The 16,007-nt window shown below is 41.4% G+C and overlaps 1 protein-coding gene across 1 annotated transcript; it reads right to left on the bottom strand.

Moving 5' to 3' along the window:
• Positions 1 to 9,053: 9,053 nt before the first annotated feature.
• Positions 9,054 to 9,395, bottom strand: LOC142352878 (elongation factor 1-beta-like). Its single transcript, XM_075405034.1, has one exon. It carries the CDS (start codon positions 9,393 to 9,395, stop codon positions 9,054 to 9,056), a length of 342 nt encoding a protein of 113 aa, XP_075261149.1.
• Positions 9,396 to 16,007: the final 6,612 nt, after the last annotated feature.

The raw sequence follows: 16,007 nt of genomic DNA on the forward strand, positions 1-16,007 counted from the left end.
AGCAACGTATAAGTATAGCGTCTCTATATTAACGATCAATGCAACAAGTGAAACTTAGGCGGCAAGGTTTTTTCGATGCTCTTTTACTGGTTTTTGTCTGATGTTATTGACGTAAAATCAGTTCGTATTCAATCGGCAATTGTCTAGAAAATCTAAAAATATTAAGCCGAAAACCACCTCAATCGGTACATATCGTGGTTATATTTACTTAAAATTAGGTTAATTGAACTTTTTCGGAACTTTCTACGTATATTGGAACGTATTTAATTCATATTTTAAAGTTTAGAAATACTCGATTCTGATTGGCTAATAATTCCTCCATTTACTACGTAACATCCTCCTGCCCGGAAGAAGATGTTGTGAAAACTGGTACAAGTTTTACAAGCGGGCGGACGAGTGAACCGGTCGACGTACGTAAAACGGCGGAGCGCGCGACGCTATCGGAGCCGTAACGGAGTACCACAATCCGAGCGGTTGGGTAGTAACCCTTAGGGTTGGTTTCCTCATTCTTTCAAACCAAGTCACTGGTCTTAAGGTGTTGGTCGGCAGGCGTCTGCCACTAAGAGCGCCGGTTCAGCGTCGGTACGTACTCTTTGATCCAACGGGACCAGATCGCATTAGCGTTTGACTGCGCACGGGCGTAACGTTTACGATGGTCGAACCCATTGTTGCCGACAACAGACGGAATATCGGCAGAGTGTTCTCCTAGAAGAAAGTGGTTGGGCGTTAAAGCGTTCAAATCGCACGGATCAGCGCTTACTGGTGTTAAAGGACGCGAATTGAGGGCATTCTTCACTAGACAAAGGGTAGTATGCAGTACCTCATCCGTCAGGCGACGCGTGCCAAGAGTAGTATACAACACGCGCTTGAAACTGCGTACCAACCTCTCCCAGATGCCACCTTTATGTGGTGCGCTGGGTGGATTGAAACTCCACTTTATTCCTTTGTGAGCGAGCTCAGCTGCAATGTTGACAACGTTCCACTTTTCAATACTTTCTCGGAGTTCTTTCTCCGCTCCAATAAAGTTAGTGCCATTGTCCGACCAAATCATGGCAGGTGTACCCCTACGTGACACAAACAGCTCAACTCCCATAACACAAGAACTGGTGTCCATGGATGTAACTATCTCGACATGGACAGCGCGAGTAGTGAGACAGGTGAAGAGGAAGCCCCACCTTTTCTCAGTAGTACGGCGGACAGTAACATAGAACGGCCCAAAGTAATCAACGCCAGTGTTCGTGAAAGGCGGATACTGGTAAGCAAGTCTCTCCTTATGTAAGTCAGACATGATTGGTTGCATAGTTACAGCAACCAGTTGGAATTCTCGGCATCTCAGGCAGTGTGCTTTGATGGAACGCAAAGATGATCTTAGTTTCAGTACTGTATAGTTTTCCTGCACAATTGATCTTAGGTATTCAACGCTTTGATGGTAATTCTTTACGTATGTGTGTTCATGAAACAGTTTTACAAACGGATGACGTGCATCCAAGATGATTGGGTACTTTACGTTAAACCCAACTTCAATTAACCGCTTGATGCGGCCCGAGGAACGAATTAGCCCATTTGGACTAATAAACGGTGAATGTGGAGCAATTCGGCTACTCCGTTTATCAAATATAATGTCAAGAAGATCTTTTCTTTCGGTTTCAAAAGACTCTCCTTGCACCAAGTACTGTAGATGACGCTCGGCTTCGTCAAGCTCAGTAGGGTAAGTAATGCTATCATCGAGATTACGGTAGCCGGCATGTTTCGGCAAAAGCTGGAGAACGTATGCGGCAATGCACATGTACTTTTGATAAGAACTAAACTTATCAAATGGGAATAAGGACGGAACGGGAGTTGTCTGTTTTTTGACAGATATATGGAGAGAAACAGTGTCTTCTATAATGACTGCTTGGTTGACGCCAAGTTTGATGTTATTAATGACGTCTTTGTTCGGTACAAACGGGAAACGTGAATTAGTTAAGAAATGTGGACCTTTGACCCAACTGCTTAGTTGCAAAATCTCAGCGGACATTCCACGCGTTCCAACGTCAGCTGGATTATCCTTAGTTAGGACGTGGTTCATTGGTCAACGCTGGTATACTCCAAAATTTCGCAATCACGGTTTGCAACAAAGATTGGTTGCTTTTCATTTGAGTTAATCCATTGGAGAACGGTCGTGCTGTCTGTCCACATGAATACTTGGTTAACAGATACAGTAAGGCTTGCATAATCTCCCATTTCAATCGAGCGGCAAGTAGAGCTGCTTGTAACTCGAGTTTTGGGACAGTCATTACTTTCATTGGCGCCACGCGTGCTTTCCCCAAAACAAACGCAAGCTCTGTTTTCACCTTGCCCGTAGGAGTTGTTACTCGGGCTCGAAGAAATGCGACGGCACTAAAAATATCCTGGGAACTATCAACAAACATATGCAATTCTACATTATCAAAGGGTCCAGTAAAATAACTTCAAGCAACTTTGATGTTTTCAAGCTTTGGTAAGTCCCCACTCCAAACCAAAAATGATTGAACGATGTCCTGTAGGAGCTCGTCATCCCATTGTTGTCCTGTGACACGCCAGATGTCTTTTAAGGGCAGTCGCGCACCGACCGTAAAAGGTGCGACAAGACCAATGGGGTCAAAGACTTTCGAGACAAGACTTAGGACCAAGCGTTGCGTGAGGGACTTGGTGATAGCGCAGCTTGTACTCCTACTCACAACTAAAGTGTCATTAGTATGATCCTACTTTAACCCTAGCACATGCGATGAATCCTCCTGACATGAAACAATAACCTTGGGCTCAGTAGATTGAGGAGAACCATCAATTCGGTCAGCCAGATTTGGCACATTGCTTACAAAATTTGTAAGCTTGAACCCACCGAGATGGAGAAGATGCACCAATTCCTTCGATCTATTGATGGCTTTCTCAGGAGACTCCACTGAGTCAAGGTAGTCGTCCATGTAAAAGTTTTCAAGGACGGCTTTTGCAGCTTCGGGAAAAAACTTAGCATTGTCTCTCGCAGTGCGTTGCCGTGCATAGTTGGCGCATGCAGCCGAGTCTTTAGCGCCGAATATGTGGCGCGAATATTGATACACTACAACATTATTTGTGGGGTCCTCCCACCACAGAAAGCGAAGTGATGGTTGATCTGATGGTAATACGCCAACCTGTAAAAACATTACCTCGATGTCGGCAGAGACGGCATATGGATGTTGTCGGAAGCGAAGAAGTACGTAAATAAGGTTCTGGAGCAGATCAGGGCCAGTGAGCAAGGACTTATTCAGTGAGGCACCATGAAAATTTGCTGCTCCATTGAGCACCCTACGCACCTTACCCGGTTTGTTCGGGTTTAAAACCGGATGGGTGGGTAGGTACCGCTCTTTATCGGACCGGTTCTCAACCTTGTGAGCGTCCGGAACCTCAACTACATGCCCTTTATTTAGATCTTCCGTGATGGTACTAGTATACTTGTCCCTAAGGTCTTCATCCTTGGCCAATCGTTTTTCGAGAGACTTTAGTTGCACAAGGGGCGAGAAGTAATTATTTGGGAGCTGGGTGTTGTCTGCTGCCCACAACATTCCGATATCGTATCTCAGGCCATTGTGTATGGTGGAACTTTCAAGGATTTCGTGAGCCCTTGGGTCTGCTGTAGATCTTGAGTCGACCTGCTTGTTTGCTCCGAATGATTCAATGTCGTACCATGATTTTACTTGACTTGCAAACTCATTGTCCTGTTCGATATTCACTTTAAAGCACGTTGAGGTTAAACACGAACTTGATGGCAACGGACCGCTTAAGACCCAACCTATGGGTAAGCGTACGGCAACGGGTGAACGCTTCTCATCGGCAGAGAACTATTCTAACGGGCGGATGGCATGATAGACATCTTGTCCGAGTATCATCTCAATGTTTTTATAGGAATATGTCATGGGATCAAGGACTGCTAAGTGTGGGTAAGTCTCTTGCAGAGCCTGTACATTATTTATATCTGAGCCCACGTTCAGACTCTCCTTAACAAAAGGGTTGATAGTAAATGGTTCAAAATCCTGATGTTCTCTTGGTTTCACAGTGACTTCAACAACTCTAGTATCGACTACTTTTTCGGTATTAATACCCTTGACAGTTAACTTTAGTGCTTTACCGTGCAAACCGAGCCTATCTGCGAGACTACGGGCCACCCAAGAGTTACTGCAGGCGGTATCACACAAAACTAAAGCCTTGGTATCTAAACCGGACGAATTGAACAACTGCAATTCAGTCACCTGGAGAAGCCCCTTAACGTCAGTAACTGATGACATCGTTGTGGTCTTATTAAACGGCTGTTGAGTAGCAGTTGCTTTACTTTGACCTGTGTTGCCAGAAGACTGGATAGCATTGGAATTTGTGGACTGTTTTGCTGGGAAAACCCCAGCTGCTCCATGCAATAGTGTGTTATGCGAACTATTGCACCCCTCTGCTCGGCACTTTCTCGGTTGAGGGCACTGGCGCAATGTGTGCTTATCGCGTAAGCACGAAAAGCAAAGTTTATTGTCCGCCACCAACTTAGCTCTCTGGGTTGGAGTCTTTCCCATGAAAACTCGACACTCCCATAGCCGGTGGTGACCTTTGCATACAATACAGCGAGAGTAAGTGTTTTTTGAAGAAGGTGGCATTTGCTTCTTTGTTTCCTTTTTTTGTGAATTTGATGCAATTACTTTTGAGGCTGTTTTGGTCTTGGTTACTGAAGTGCTGTTATCTTCAGGCCTTGCCTTGTTTGCGCTTTGTTTCATAAGATCATGGGTTTCAGCCTTTTTTTTGAGTCAATCGTTAAAGTCAAGGAGGGTAGGCTTAACCCAGTGCTTATTAGCCGTAAAGAGCAACCATGACTCTTTCATGTTTGTTGGTAATTTCTGTACCGCTTGGTTAAGTAGGGAAGCGCTTTTCAAGTCAGCATCATATGATAGTGACTTGAAAACACCAACGAGGCTGGATATGGCTGCAGAATAGTTAATGATGTTATCACTATTATGGTTTTTAAGAGGCGGAAAATTGCTTAGTTTATCCAAGTGTGCACTTACGACTATCTGTGGCTGGCCAAATTTACGTTCTAAAGTCCTTAGTGCATCCTTGTACATTAAACCACAGTAAGCAAACTCGGCGATTGCAATCTTTGCTTTACCGGTGACGAGTGTTTTGAGGTATGTCAATTCAACGTCATCAGTTAGCGATTGCGAGTCAATTGCGCTTTTGAATAGACCATACCACTCGTGCCATTGTAATGGATCGCCATTATACTGAGCAGGTTTCCTTTCAGGTAAGGAATCAATTTTTTTCTGGTTATTGCATCAGCTAATTCCCTAATCAATGACCCATTGTCCGGTGTCGGAGGGGCCGGTGCAGACACCTGCGGACCGCTCCAACTCAACGGAGTGGGCCCAACATAGGAGTTTGTTGGCTGAAAAACCGGAGTGGCTAGACCAGGTACAACATTACTAGTAGTCGCGATCAGGTTTTCCTGCTGTGCACCTGATGGTGATTGTATATCAATCAAAGGGGCGAATTCTGATGAATTTGTAGTGGAACATTAGTGCTTGATATTGCAATCTGGGTGTGTACATCTGGAGGTAGACTATTCACGGTGGTTGCGCCTTGGTTGACTTTTGACGATCTGTGCAGTGGAAACCGCCAATGACTCATATTTGGCACAAAGTTTTGGCCAAGAGGGATATTAGGCATTTTTGGGACAGGAGGAGCAACGGAACGTACGACTTTGTGTACTCGGTTATTATTATTCTGAAATGTGTTGTTGACGAGAAGCTGATTAATCACAGGGGCGTGTGCGATGGGAGCAGTGTGGTTAGGTACGAAGACTGGGTTCGGAATTAGAAGGACGTTAGGATGAGTGGGTTCGGAGTTGTGCTGTTGAATGTTTGGACTTGGTGGGGCGCTTGGGTGCAGGGGAACGTTTTTTGGGGGGTTCTGGATGATTTGTTGTCGGAAAAGGAGGAAGAGTGGCGTTTGGTGCTCGGGGGACAAAATTAATTTGTTGTCGGGGCATATACGCTGGGCCGAATTGTTCTCGGGCAGACTTGATGTTTCAGTTCCCCTGGATTGCAAAATTTGAAGTTGTGCGTTGGGAAATATTTCGGTTGCAATATTCTGACTTTCTTGTGGTGCGAACGTCTGTGGTGGAATGGGCTGTTGAATGGGTGGTGAAGAAGCCCCTGGGGCGTGTACAGAAGGCGGCTGACTATCCGCGTTTCCTTGGTTAGTTATGCTTGGGAGCGCCGTGCCTTGCTGGCCTGTTTGATTCATTTGCGCCCTTAGGTGCGCCTGGTACAACGCCTGTGTGTTAGCAGCAGCCAAAAAATTTTCAGGTGGAATGTAATAGGGGTCGAGTTGCTGCAAGGTCTCATTGCTGAAAATGTAATTGCCTCGACAATTTTTTGGAATAGAATGCCTTGAAAGTTCAGTGTTCTGATCTTCCACTGTTTTGCCGTTGTTGTGGCTAGGACATTCTGGAGGGTCAATCATAACCTGTGGTTCACTAGTTTTCTCCTCATTGTGAAAACTTAAAGCAAGTGAGGTGTTTATCCAGTCTTGGACAGCCTTTTCACTTCTCATTGAGCTCCTAGCACTTGCAGTTGTTTCAGATAGGCTACCTTTAGAAACGGCGTCCAGCAATTCAAATTCTTGCCTCTGCCAACCGTTTCCTGTTGCTTTCCTCCAGTTCATCTAGATGTTTTTGACGAGGTCATAATTGAGGGAAGTCTAGAAAGAATGGGAGCCCCTGGTTACTGGAACTCATTCACTTTATCATCAACAGAGTTGATGTAGTTTTGTGCTGAAGTGAGTATCTTGTCATTCTTAAGTGTCATTGCCTCCAAGTAAGACTCTAATGAAGGAACAAGTGCACTTGGATCCTCCGTTTTTCCAGCAAATGCAATCAGGTCCTCATTTTTTTCTACAACAGTCATTAATGCTTCGTTCCACTTTGTTAAGAGACGTTCAACTTTCACTCGCCTACTTTGACTATTTATACAATGAAGAATATCTTCATGTATGGCATGCAATTCAGCCTCACGCTTTGACCTGGCAGCGTACAACTTTTTGACTTTTTGATCAAGACTATTAGACATTACGATGTTATTATTTCCAAAGACCAGCAAACCTACCACTGCACACGGTTAATTATTATATGCACACTCCAAATAAATCGAACCCACGCAAAACAATTCCAACGCAAAAAGGCACCAAACACAGCACACTGTACACAGTCTGTAAAACAAACCAACCAAAGAGCAGAGAAGGTCGTCGAGCACACGATGCCCGACAAAAACAGAAGTGGAGCGCTGAACGCTATGCGCTCAACGCGGAGGGAGACAAAAGACACACGGGAAGTCGAGCAAGCAACGCGCGGCGAAATGGAGACGTTACGGACGGGAAGTCGAGCGAGCAACGCGCGACGCAACGGAAACGGGACAAACGAGAAGTGGAAAGAGCAGTGCGCGACGGAACGGAAACGGGACGTGCAGGAAAGCAAGCGAAAAACGCGCAACACAACGAAACCGGACGGTGGGAAAGAACGGGCGGGAGAAACTATGTTAGCAGACCGCAGAAAAAAACTCAACCAAACAACCTAGCCGTAACTCCAGAACAAACTTAAGTCACACCCTGGGAAGAAAGAGAGAAGCTACTGCAAGACAATCTAACATAGTTCATATTGGGTCTGTAACGACAAATTTAACGAAAAATTAATATACGGCAATGCAGTAATACACTTATAGGATGAAAAGGTCGAGACATTTACTAGCGGTAACTCCAGAATAAACTTAAGTCACATCCTATCAAAACCACAACAAACAATCAGCATACTAACAGTATTAAACAAACTACGTCAAAGTTGAATAAACTACAATAGTATATTTGTAGACTAAGACAGTTGGAAAAGTCAAGAGACAATCCAGCCGTAACTCGAGAATTAACCTAAGTCACACCCTAGAAGGCGAAAAGACCAAACCAACTAGCAATCATACAGATACACACAATTATACAGCAGCAAAATCAATATACTACAACAGAAGGGCTAGTAAATCAGTAAAGTTGAAAAGTCAAAAGACAATCCAGCCGTAACTCGAGAATAAACTTAAGTCACACCCTAGAAAGCTAAAAGACCTAAGCATACTAGCATACTCAACATACTACAGCGAAAACAACAACATACTTCATCGCTTATGACATACTACATCAAAATCCAGAAAAGTATTGGAAGAAAACGAAAAGCGAAGTTTTGGGAGAGCGACGTTATTGAAAAAACGGAACACGAGAACCGGAAAGTTAAAGGACGAAAAGAACGCGGACAAAACATTACATAAACGACCGACGAGGAAAAATTTAGCGATTCGATAATTTTTTGTAGGCCAAAGTTTGTGAAAATTTTCACACCTTTTTCTGTGTATTGAGTTTTCCCTCAAATTACGAACCTTCTTAATGAGAAAAATGATTAAGGAAGGTTTTATACTCAAAAATGTGGTTTATCAATATTCGGTATTAATCTTCTAAAGTTTTTTGAATTGCATCAAAATTGACCAAAAATTTGCAAAATTCAACAATTTAGCATAATATTCTATCAATTTTCTCTATATCAGGAGTTATTTTTGATAAACGAATCAACTGTATCAATTTTTCCGAATTTTTGCTAAATCTACCAAAAAAATTTAAAATTGATGTTTTTGCGTCTCAAAATTAGGTTTGCTTGGATTAATGGTGATCTGTTACGGATATTTTTCAAAATATGGTTTAATTTTACTCCCAATGCGATATCAAAAACAACTTTTCACAGGTGGGGTTTCTTGCCGTCTAAATATTATAGAATTTAGTGCAATATCGGTAAATAAAACTTCTGTTCTGTCTTACAAGTTTTTTCGGGTACGCATTTCCTTGTGCAGTTCGTGGGCTTCAGGACAGTTGTCGTGTTTCGTCTCTCTGACTGGCAATAATGTATGTTGTGAAGATAATTTAAGATTGCCTCCTTGCTACGTCCACTGGACCAGATTCCCTCTCGTTAGAAAACCTTTTCAGCTTCGGCGGCTTCATCCTCGGATGAAGCCGAACCGATCACTTCCGAACCGATCAACATTATCATCGTCGTCATCTTTCGCAGCTGCCTTTTTAGTTGAACCGTTAGTCACTGGCTCCGGAGCTTTGCCGATCATTGGACATTCAGCAGAGACGAATTTGCCTTTCTCGGCATCCGAGAATGAGGCAATTTGTCGACACCATCTAGCTAAATGAGGGTACTTGTCAGTGTCGGGTGTATCCTTCACTTCGGCGAGTAGGATGGCGTCTGCGGACGAAGGGATGTAGCCCACTACGTAGCTCCTGGTGGCGAGGAAGGTGTAGATTGATTCGAAATCTCCGTACGGCGTAAACATTTTGATCCTCAGCGTTCAACGTTTAACTATTTGATATGCCCTTGAGCCGGGAGCGGCACTATATAAACTCAGTAAAACTGTAGTTCGAGAATTCAATTCATCTATAATGATAAAGCAACGTATAAGTATAGCGTCTCTATATTAACGATCAATGCAACAAGTGAAACTTAGGCGGCAAGGTTTTTTCGATGCTCTTTTACTGGTTTTTGTCTGATGTTATTGACGTAAAATCAGTTCGTATTCAATCGGCAATTGTCTAGAAAATCTTAAGCCGAAAACCACCTCAATCGGTACATATCGTGGTTATATTTACTTAAAATTAGGTTAATTGAACTTTTTCGGAACTTTCTACGTATATTGGAACGTATTTAATTCATATTTTAAAGTTTAGAAATACTCGATTCTGAATGGCTAATAATTCCTCCATTTACTACGTAACATCCTCCTGCCCCGAAGAAGATGTTGTGAAAACTGGTACAAGATTTACAAGCGGGCGGACGAGTGAACCGGTCGACGTACGTAAAACGGCGGAGCGCGCGACGCTATCGGAGCCGTAACGGAATACCACAATCCGAGCGGTTGGGTAGTAACCCTTAGGGTTGGTTTCCTCATTCTTTGAAACCAAGGCACTGGTCTTAAGGTGTTGGTCAGCAGGCGTCTGCCACTTAGAGCGCCGGTTTAGCGTCGGTACGTACTGTTTGATCCAACGGGACCAGATCGCATTAGCGTTTGACTGCGCACGGGCGTAACGTTTACGATGGTCGAACTCATTGTTGCCGACAACAGACGTAATATCGGCAGAGTGTTCTCCTAGAAGAAAGTGGTTGGGCGTTAAAGCGTTCAAATCGCACGGATCAGCGCTTACGGGTGTTAAAGGACGCGAATTGAGGGCATTCTTCACTAGACAAAGGGTAGTATGCAGTACCTCATCCGTCAGGCGACGCGTGCCAAGAATAGTATACAACACGCGCTTGAAACTGCGTACCAACCTCTCCCAGATGCCACCTTTATGTGGTGCGCTGGGTGGATTGAACCTCCACTTTATTCCTTTGTGAGCGAGCTCAGCTGCAATGTTGACAACGTTACACTTTTCAATACTTTCTCGGAGTTCTTTCTCCGCTCCAATAAAGTTAGTGCCATTGTCCGACCAAATCATGGCAGGTATACCCCTAGGTGACACAAACAGCTCAACTCCCATAACACAAGAACTGGTGTCCATGGATGTAACTATCTCGACATGCACAGCGCGAGTAGTGAGACAGGTGAAGAGGAAGCCCCACCTTTTCTCAGTAGTACGGCGGACAGTAACATAGAACGGCCCAAAGTAGTCAACGCCGGTGTTCGTGAAAGGCGGATACTGGTAAGCAAGTCTCTCTTTATGTAAGTCAGACATGATTGGTTGCATAGTTAGACTAACCAGTTGGAATTCTCGGCATCTCAGGTAGTGTGCTTTGATGGAACGCAAAGATGATCTCAGTTTCAGTACTGTATAGTGTTCCTGCACAATTGATCTTAGGTATTCAACGCCTTGATGGTAATTCTTTACGTGCGTGTGTTCAAGAAACAGTTTGGTGTAACTTGGCTGAATACTTCCCCGACTGCGACAGATCGAAGACCTTTTTTTTCAATGGAATAAGGGAAGCAATATGTAAAATTGAGGCTGACAGATGAGGAACTCGAGCCGTTTTTACAATTTTCGCGATCCCCTGTATGACGTCTAGATTGATTAGGTTCAGCGTAGGTGAAACCCAGCAAAATAATTTTTGGATATCTAATTGAGGGACCTGTGGCAGTACAAAATTAAAACCATTGCAATTCATTGAACACTTGGTGATCGTCAATTTGGTGGTATAAGTCTGTGTAGTCCTGAGACATCAGTTGATGTAATTTAATTGCTGAAGTTATTTCCTCTAGTTGTTATTGTTAGGTTGGAATCAACGCAAAGCTAAAACTTTAGCTGTCCGAACACAATGGTGTTTTGACAAATTAACTTTAGTTCGGGATTCTATGCCAGTTGAGAGTCGTTGTCTTGTTTTCTAGACTGCTAGATTGCTCACTTGACGTAATTTTGTTCCCCAGACATGCACTGTCTCCAACAAATGTCAAAATAGTTGGCTTGCAGTTGGCTTAGAAAACGGCTTGCAGTAATTTGTACTAAGAATAAAGTAAGAAAAATTAAACTTATGACAAACCTGTAGATAAAAATAGTCGTTTCCATGGAAAAGAACTGTAGAAACGGCTGGAAAAATTCAAACACACACTCACAAACACTCATACACACACACATCTCTCTCTCTCTCTCTCTCTCTCTATATATATATATATATATATATATATATATATATATATATATATATATATATATATATATATTTAACTAAAGTTTAAATTGGCAGTTCTTTTTAAATTGTTTTTTTTAAACAGTTTTTAAAGAAATAACATCCTGAAATTTTTTCCCAGCCTTTCTTAGTTGACAGTCGCATTTTAAGTAATGACAGGACTGCGTTCAAGTGGAAATAGTAACACATTGCAAAATGTTCCCTGCAAAAAAAACCCAATAAACGCTCAATTAAACTCTAAAATAATTCTTCTTTTGATTTTCCGATACATTTAAAATGAATGCAACAGGTACTCTGCATTGTGTCAGTTTTTTTAAAATCTTTGATTAATAGTTCAAAACATTGAAGACGTTTTTTTATCGCGTTTTTGTATAGATTAATACTGAATTATCATTACGAGGATTGCATTTGTCTGTTTTCTCTAATGCGAGTGTCTGATTCGAGTGCAAATTGTTCCCAGATTCCAAAAACTCTGCTGATTGCCTTTTAGCGCACTCACTACTTCATCAACGGATCTTAAAGATAATTCAATATATAGATAGCTCTTTCCCTGTGCATTACACTTTGATCAATAAAAAGCGGACACGATCAAAATCAGTAATCGGCGGACTCGTAACCGATGTTGTTTTGTTTTCAAATTTTGCGTAAAACCACTTTTTGCATTTCACAAGTTCAACAACTATGGACTGTCCTGTAACAAAACACTCACATTTCTGCAGATATTCAATTGATTGTCTCTTTTGAGGGGTCATTTCGTATTGTGTTTCCATCAAACGGTAAACCAGAATTATTGCATGGCATTCGTCAATTGTTATCTCGAGAAATATGAATTTTTTGACCTTAAGTATTTCATTTGCTGGAGCGATCGAAGTGATTTTGCTTTGGTCTCTATTTTAACCCTGTTTTGTGTGATAGTTTAGTGAAGAATTCAGAAGGGTTGTGTTAACAGCGGCCAGTAACCAATAGGACAGGTTTCACGGGAGTTTCATTATTGTTTACAATACAACCTGTCACGTGACCGTCGGTCAAAAATTTGGAAAGATCTAAGATTGCATCATGCGTTATTTGGATTGCGTCAAGTGTCTTTCTAAAAGAATCTAAAGGTTTTAAGGTACATAAATGTTTTAAGTATGAAGAATTTAGATCGGAAACCTAATGGCTAAGGATTCGAACCTTTTTTTATCAATCAAGATGCGCAGAGAACTTGAAAACGGATAAAATAGTTGAAGCAGATATGTTGCATGAGAGTAATGATTTTTTTGCCACAATAAACTCCAAAATTTGCCAAAGTGTAAATAAAAAATGGGCTATTTTGTAATCTTCTGTTAGAATTTTGGCTAATGCCCCTTCTCAATTCATTCGGAGGTATTGCTGCCGATTGCAGCCGATTATTTGATTGAGAAATATTCCCCTCCTCCAATTAATTTTTAATAGATAACAAATTTTCACTGAATGTATCCGGCTATTATGTAGCATTATTAAGTTTTGCTTTTTTAATGCCTCTCAAACGAGGATTTTTTTAAGCAATTATACTAGTTAAGCGTTTTTTTTTTCAAAACGATTTTTTTCTTGACGGATTTTGTTCTGACCGATTTGATATTTCCTCCTCAAAAACGCGATAAACGGATAACACATTATGTTCTCTTAGATCATTACGCCGTACCAGCGAATCGCGAAAACTGGTTTGTGGAGAAATTTTCATCTTGTGAAGGGTCTTTCTTAATCTTTAATGAGTTGACATTCGCGAGTACTGGCAGAGGTCAACGACGCGTGCTTCATGATGTCAAACATGAGGTGCAACGTCGCAACTTTTTTATTGGATGGGCTTCCACGAAACTTGTCTTTGGAAAAATTAGGAATTCTTGGAAAGAACTGAACTCCAAAACATAATTATTGACCATTTGTGGAATTAGTTTGATAAATATTGGATATCAAATTTCTGGTTAGTGGATTTTTACATGCAACCATGAAATTAAGGGTTACACAAATCTCGTGATGTTACGACAAAGTCACAATAATTATGATAAAGGTGATGTTACGACAAAATCACAATAGTGATAATAAAGATCTGGAAGAAATTTAAGAAATAAATCGCAGAAATAAAAGCCGATTGTTTTGACATCTGTGCTAGTTAACAAACCCTTGAAAAACATGATCTGTATTCAGTATCAAAGCAGAAGAACACTCGTGTCAAAACAAAGTTAAACCAACATCTATGCCATTAGAGGATTTGAAGCATGCCTCTCGTCTCAAGATCTCTTTTGGTTTAAATTTGAAATTGAAATCCCGTATGATATAAAAACATCTGTTGGGGTTCATGAGAACTGGAAACAGTATCTGAGAAAGTCTCCAAATCATTTGAAATAGAAGTCTTTAGAGCACGCAAGTTCAGTAAAATACAAAAGTGTCTGCGTAGCATAAGAAAATTTCCTCTTTGTTGGAGCTGAGCTTAAGGAATAACAAGCTTGCATAGGCGGGGGAAAATAGAAACAAAACATTTTCTGTTGTCTTAGTCATTTAATAGTTATAGTTATAGTTCTAGTTCTAGTTACAGTTTGTCACGTGAGAAAAAAGAGAAAAAGGGGGAAATAACAAAAAGCAACACACAGAACTCAACGTAGTAGCCGCAGAAAACGGCTGAAAGTATAACTCAGCAAAATATTGCAAAACAAATTGTCTTGAGCGGTAAACAACGTGTTCCTGTGTCTTGAACTAGAAATATTCCTGAGCAGTAAATTGTTACTGTGTCTTGTATTCAAAATATTATTCTTGAGCAGTAAATTCTGTTACTGTGTCTTGTACCAACGAATTATCGGAGCTGAAATTCAACCGTTACAACCCCAACTTCTGGTATTCTCAACTTGTGAGTACAAACAGCAAAAGCCAACTTAAGTTTAAATTTAAATATTTTTGCACAAACAGGTCTTAGACATATATCTTTGTCTTTGATTTGTTTTTTCGATCGGATTGAACTGGTATACATAAAGAGATCCCGTATTGTGTGATCTGTAGCAATCCAGTTGAAATTGAAAGTTAGAAAAATTATTATTCTTGTTCAGTTATAGTCATAGTAACTCACCCTTTTTCTGTAATCTTTGTAGCAGAAAGCTGAAACTTTGTAGAAGTATAGCCAATTTACAAGGCTACAATTTGTTGGAATTAGATTTCCAAAATTTGGTTTATAGCTTGAATTATTTAACAAAATTCGAGCAGAAATTGATTGTTTCAATTTGAGTTATTTTGTTATTCTGAGAGAAACAATTTTGTTATTCAGCAAAGCTGAGCGATTAGTTAGCAGGAGTAATTGAGCAACAAGTAATGCAACGGTAAGTACAGCAGAGCGGATATACAGTTACAAAAGCGAACTGCATAAACGAAGTATCCGGACAGATTTTGTAACCACTCAGAACGAACTGGGCGGTGTAAAACTTTCTTTGTGAAACACAAGGAGAGCAGCCGTTACTTTTGGTCCGCCGACCCGGACAGTGGAATAAACTGCTGTCCAACCCAACTTTCGAAGTGACGAAGTCATCGACGAACGAGAACAAAACTCAACGAGCAATTCAACAACGCAAAGCCAATTAGGCAAAGTGCATTAGAAGTTGAATAGCAAGGCTTAATTAAAGCAAATAAACAAAAGGTACTGTAGAGATTCAAGCTGCAGTCCCAAAGTACAAACGCAGTGACTCCGTCACAGAGTCAAGACATTTTGCAGAGACAGATTAGCAACTCCACAAAACAAATCGAAGCAAAAATTCAGGAGGGTCAGGAACTAATCAGAAACAACGATAGATCAAGCAAACTCAAGACCATCTATAAACAGGTGCTGAAACTTGACGACTCTCTTTGCATTCTTAACCGAAAGCGAGCAAATTTTCTTGGGGATTCTGAATTGTTTGAACGTTACGAAGCCGACCGACTAAATTTCTTGCAAACATTAAACGCAGATTGGTTACCATACATTCACGGAGAAACAAACATGACGGATGAACAGAATCAAACCGCACAATTGACAAGCGATGCAGAACCAACTGCCGCTAAGTCTTCACAGTCTGTTGTGGGAGTTTCTCAACAAACTGCTGAACATGGAAACCCAAACAGGGACAATGATTCAAAGGCCTTCTCTGATAAACGAGCTAAAAACGCAGAAAAGCTTGCGGGTCTAGAGAAAGACTTTGCATCAAAAATGAGGTTGAAGAAAATTGAATTCGAATTGAAAAGGAAGGAGCTTGAAATGGAGATGCAACTTTTTGAAGAAGAAGGTGCACTGAAA

The sequence above is a fragment of the Convolutriloba macropyga genome, chromosome 14 (genome assembly GCF_964194025.1).
Source record: "Convolutriloba macropyga chromosome 14, txConMacr16.3, whole genome shotgun sequence".
In the NCBI taxonomy this organism is placed as follows: domain Eukaryota; kingdom Metazoa; phylum Xenacoelomorpha; order Acoela; family Convolutidae; genus Convolutriloba; species Convolutriloba macropyga.

Excerpts from the sequence above, each read along its gene's own strand:
- LOC142352878 (XM_075405034.1), bottom strand. The coding sequence starts at position 9,395 with ATGTTTACGCCGTACGGAGATTTCGAATCAATCTACACCTTCCTCGCC.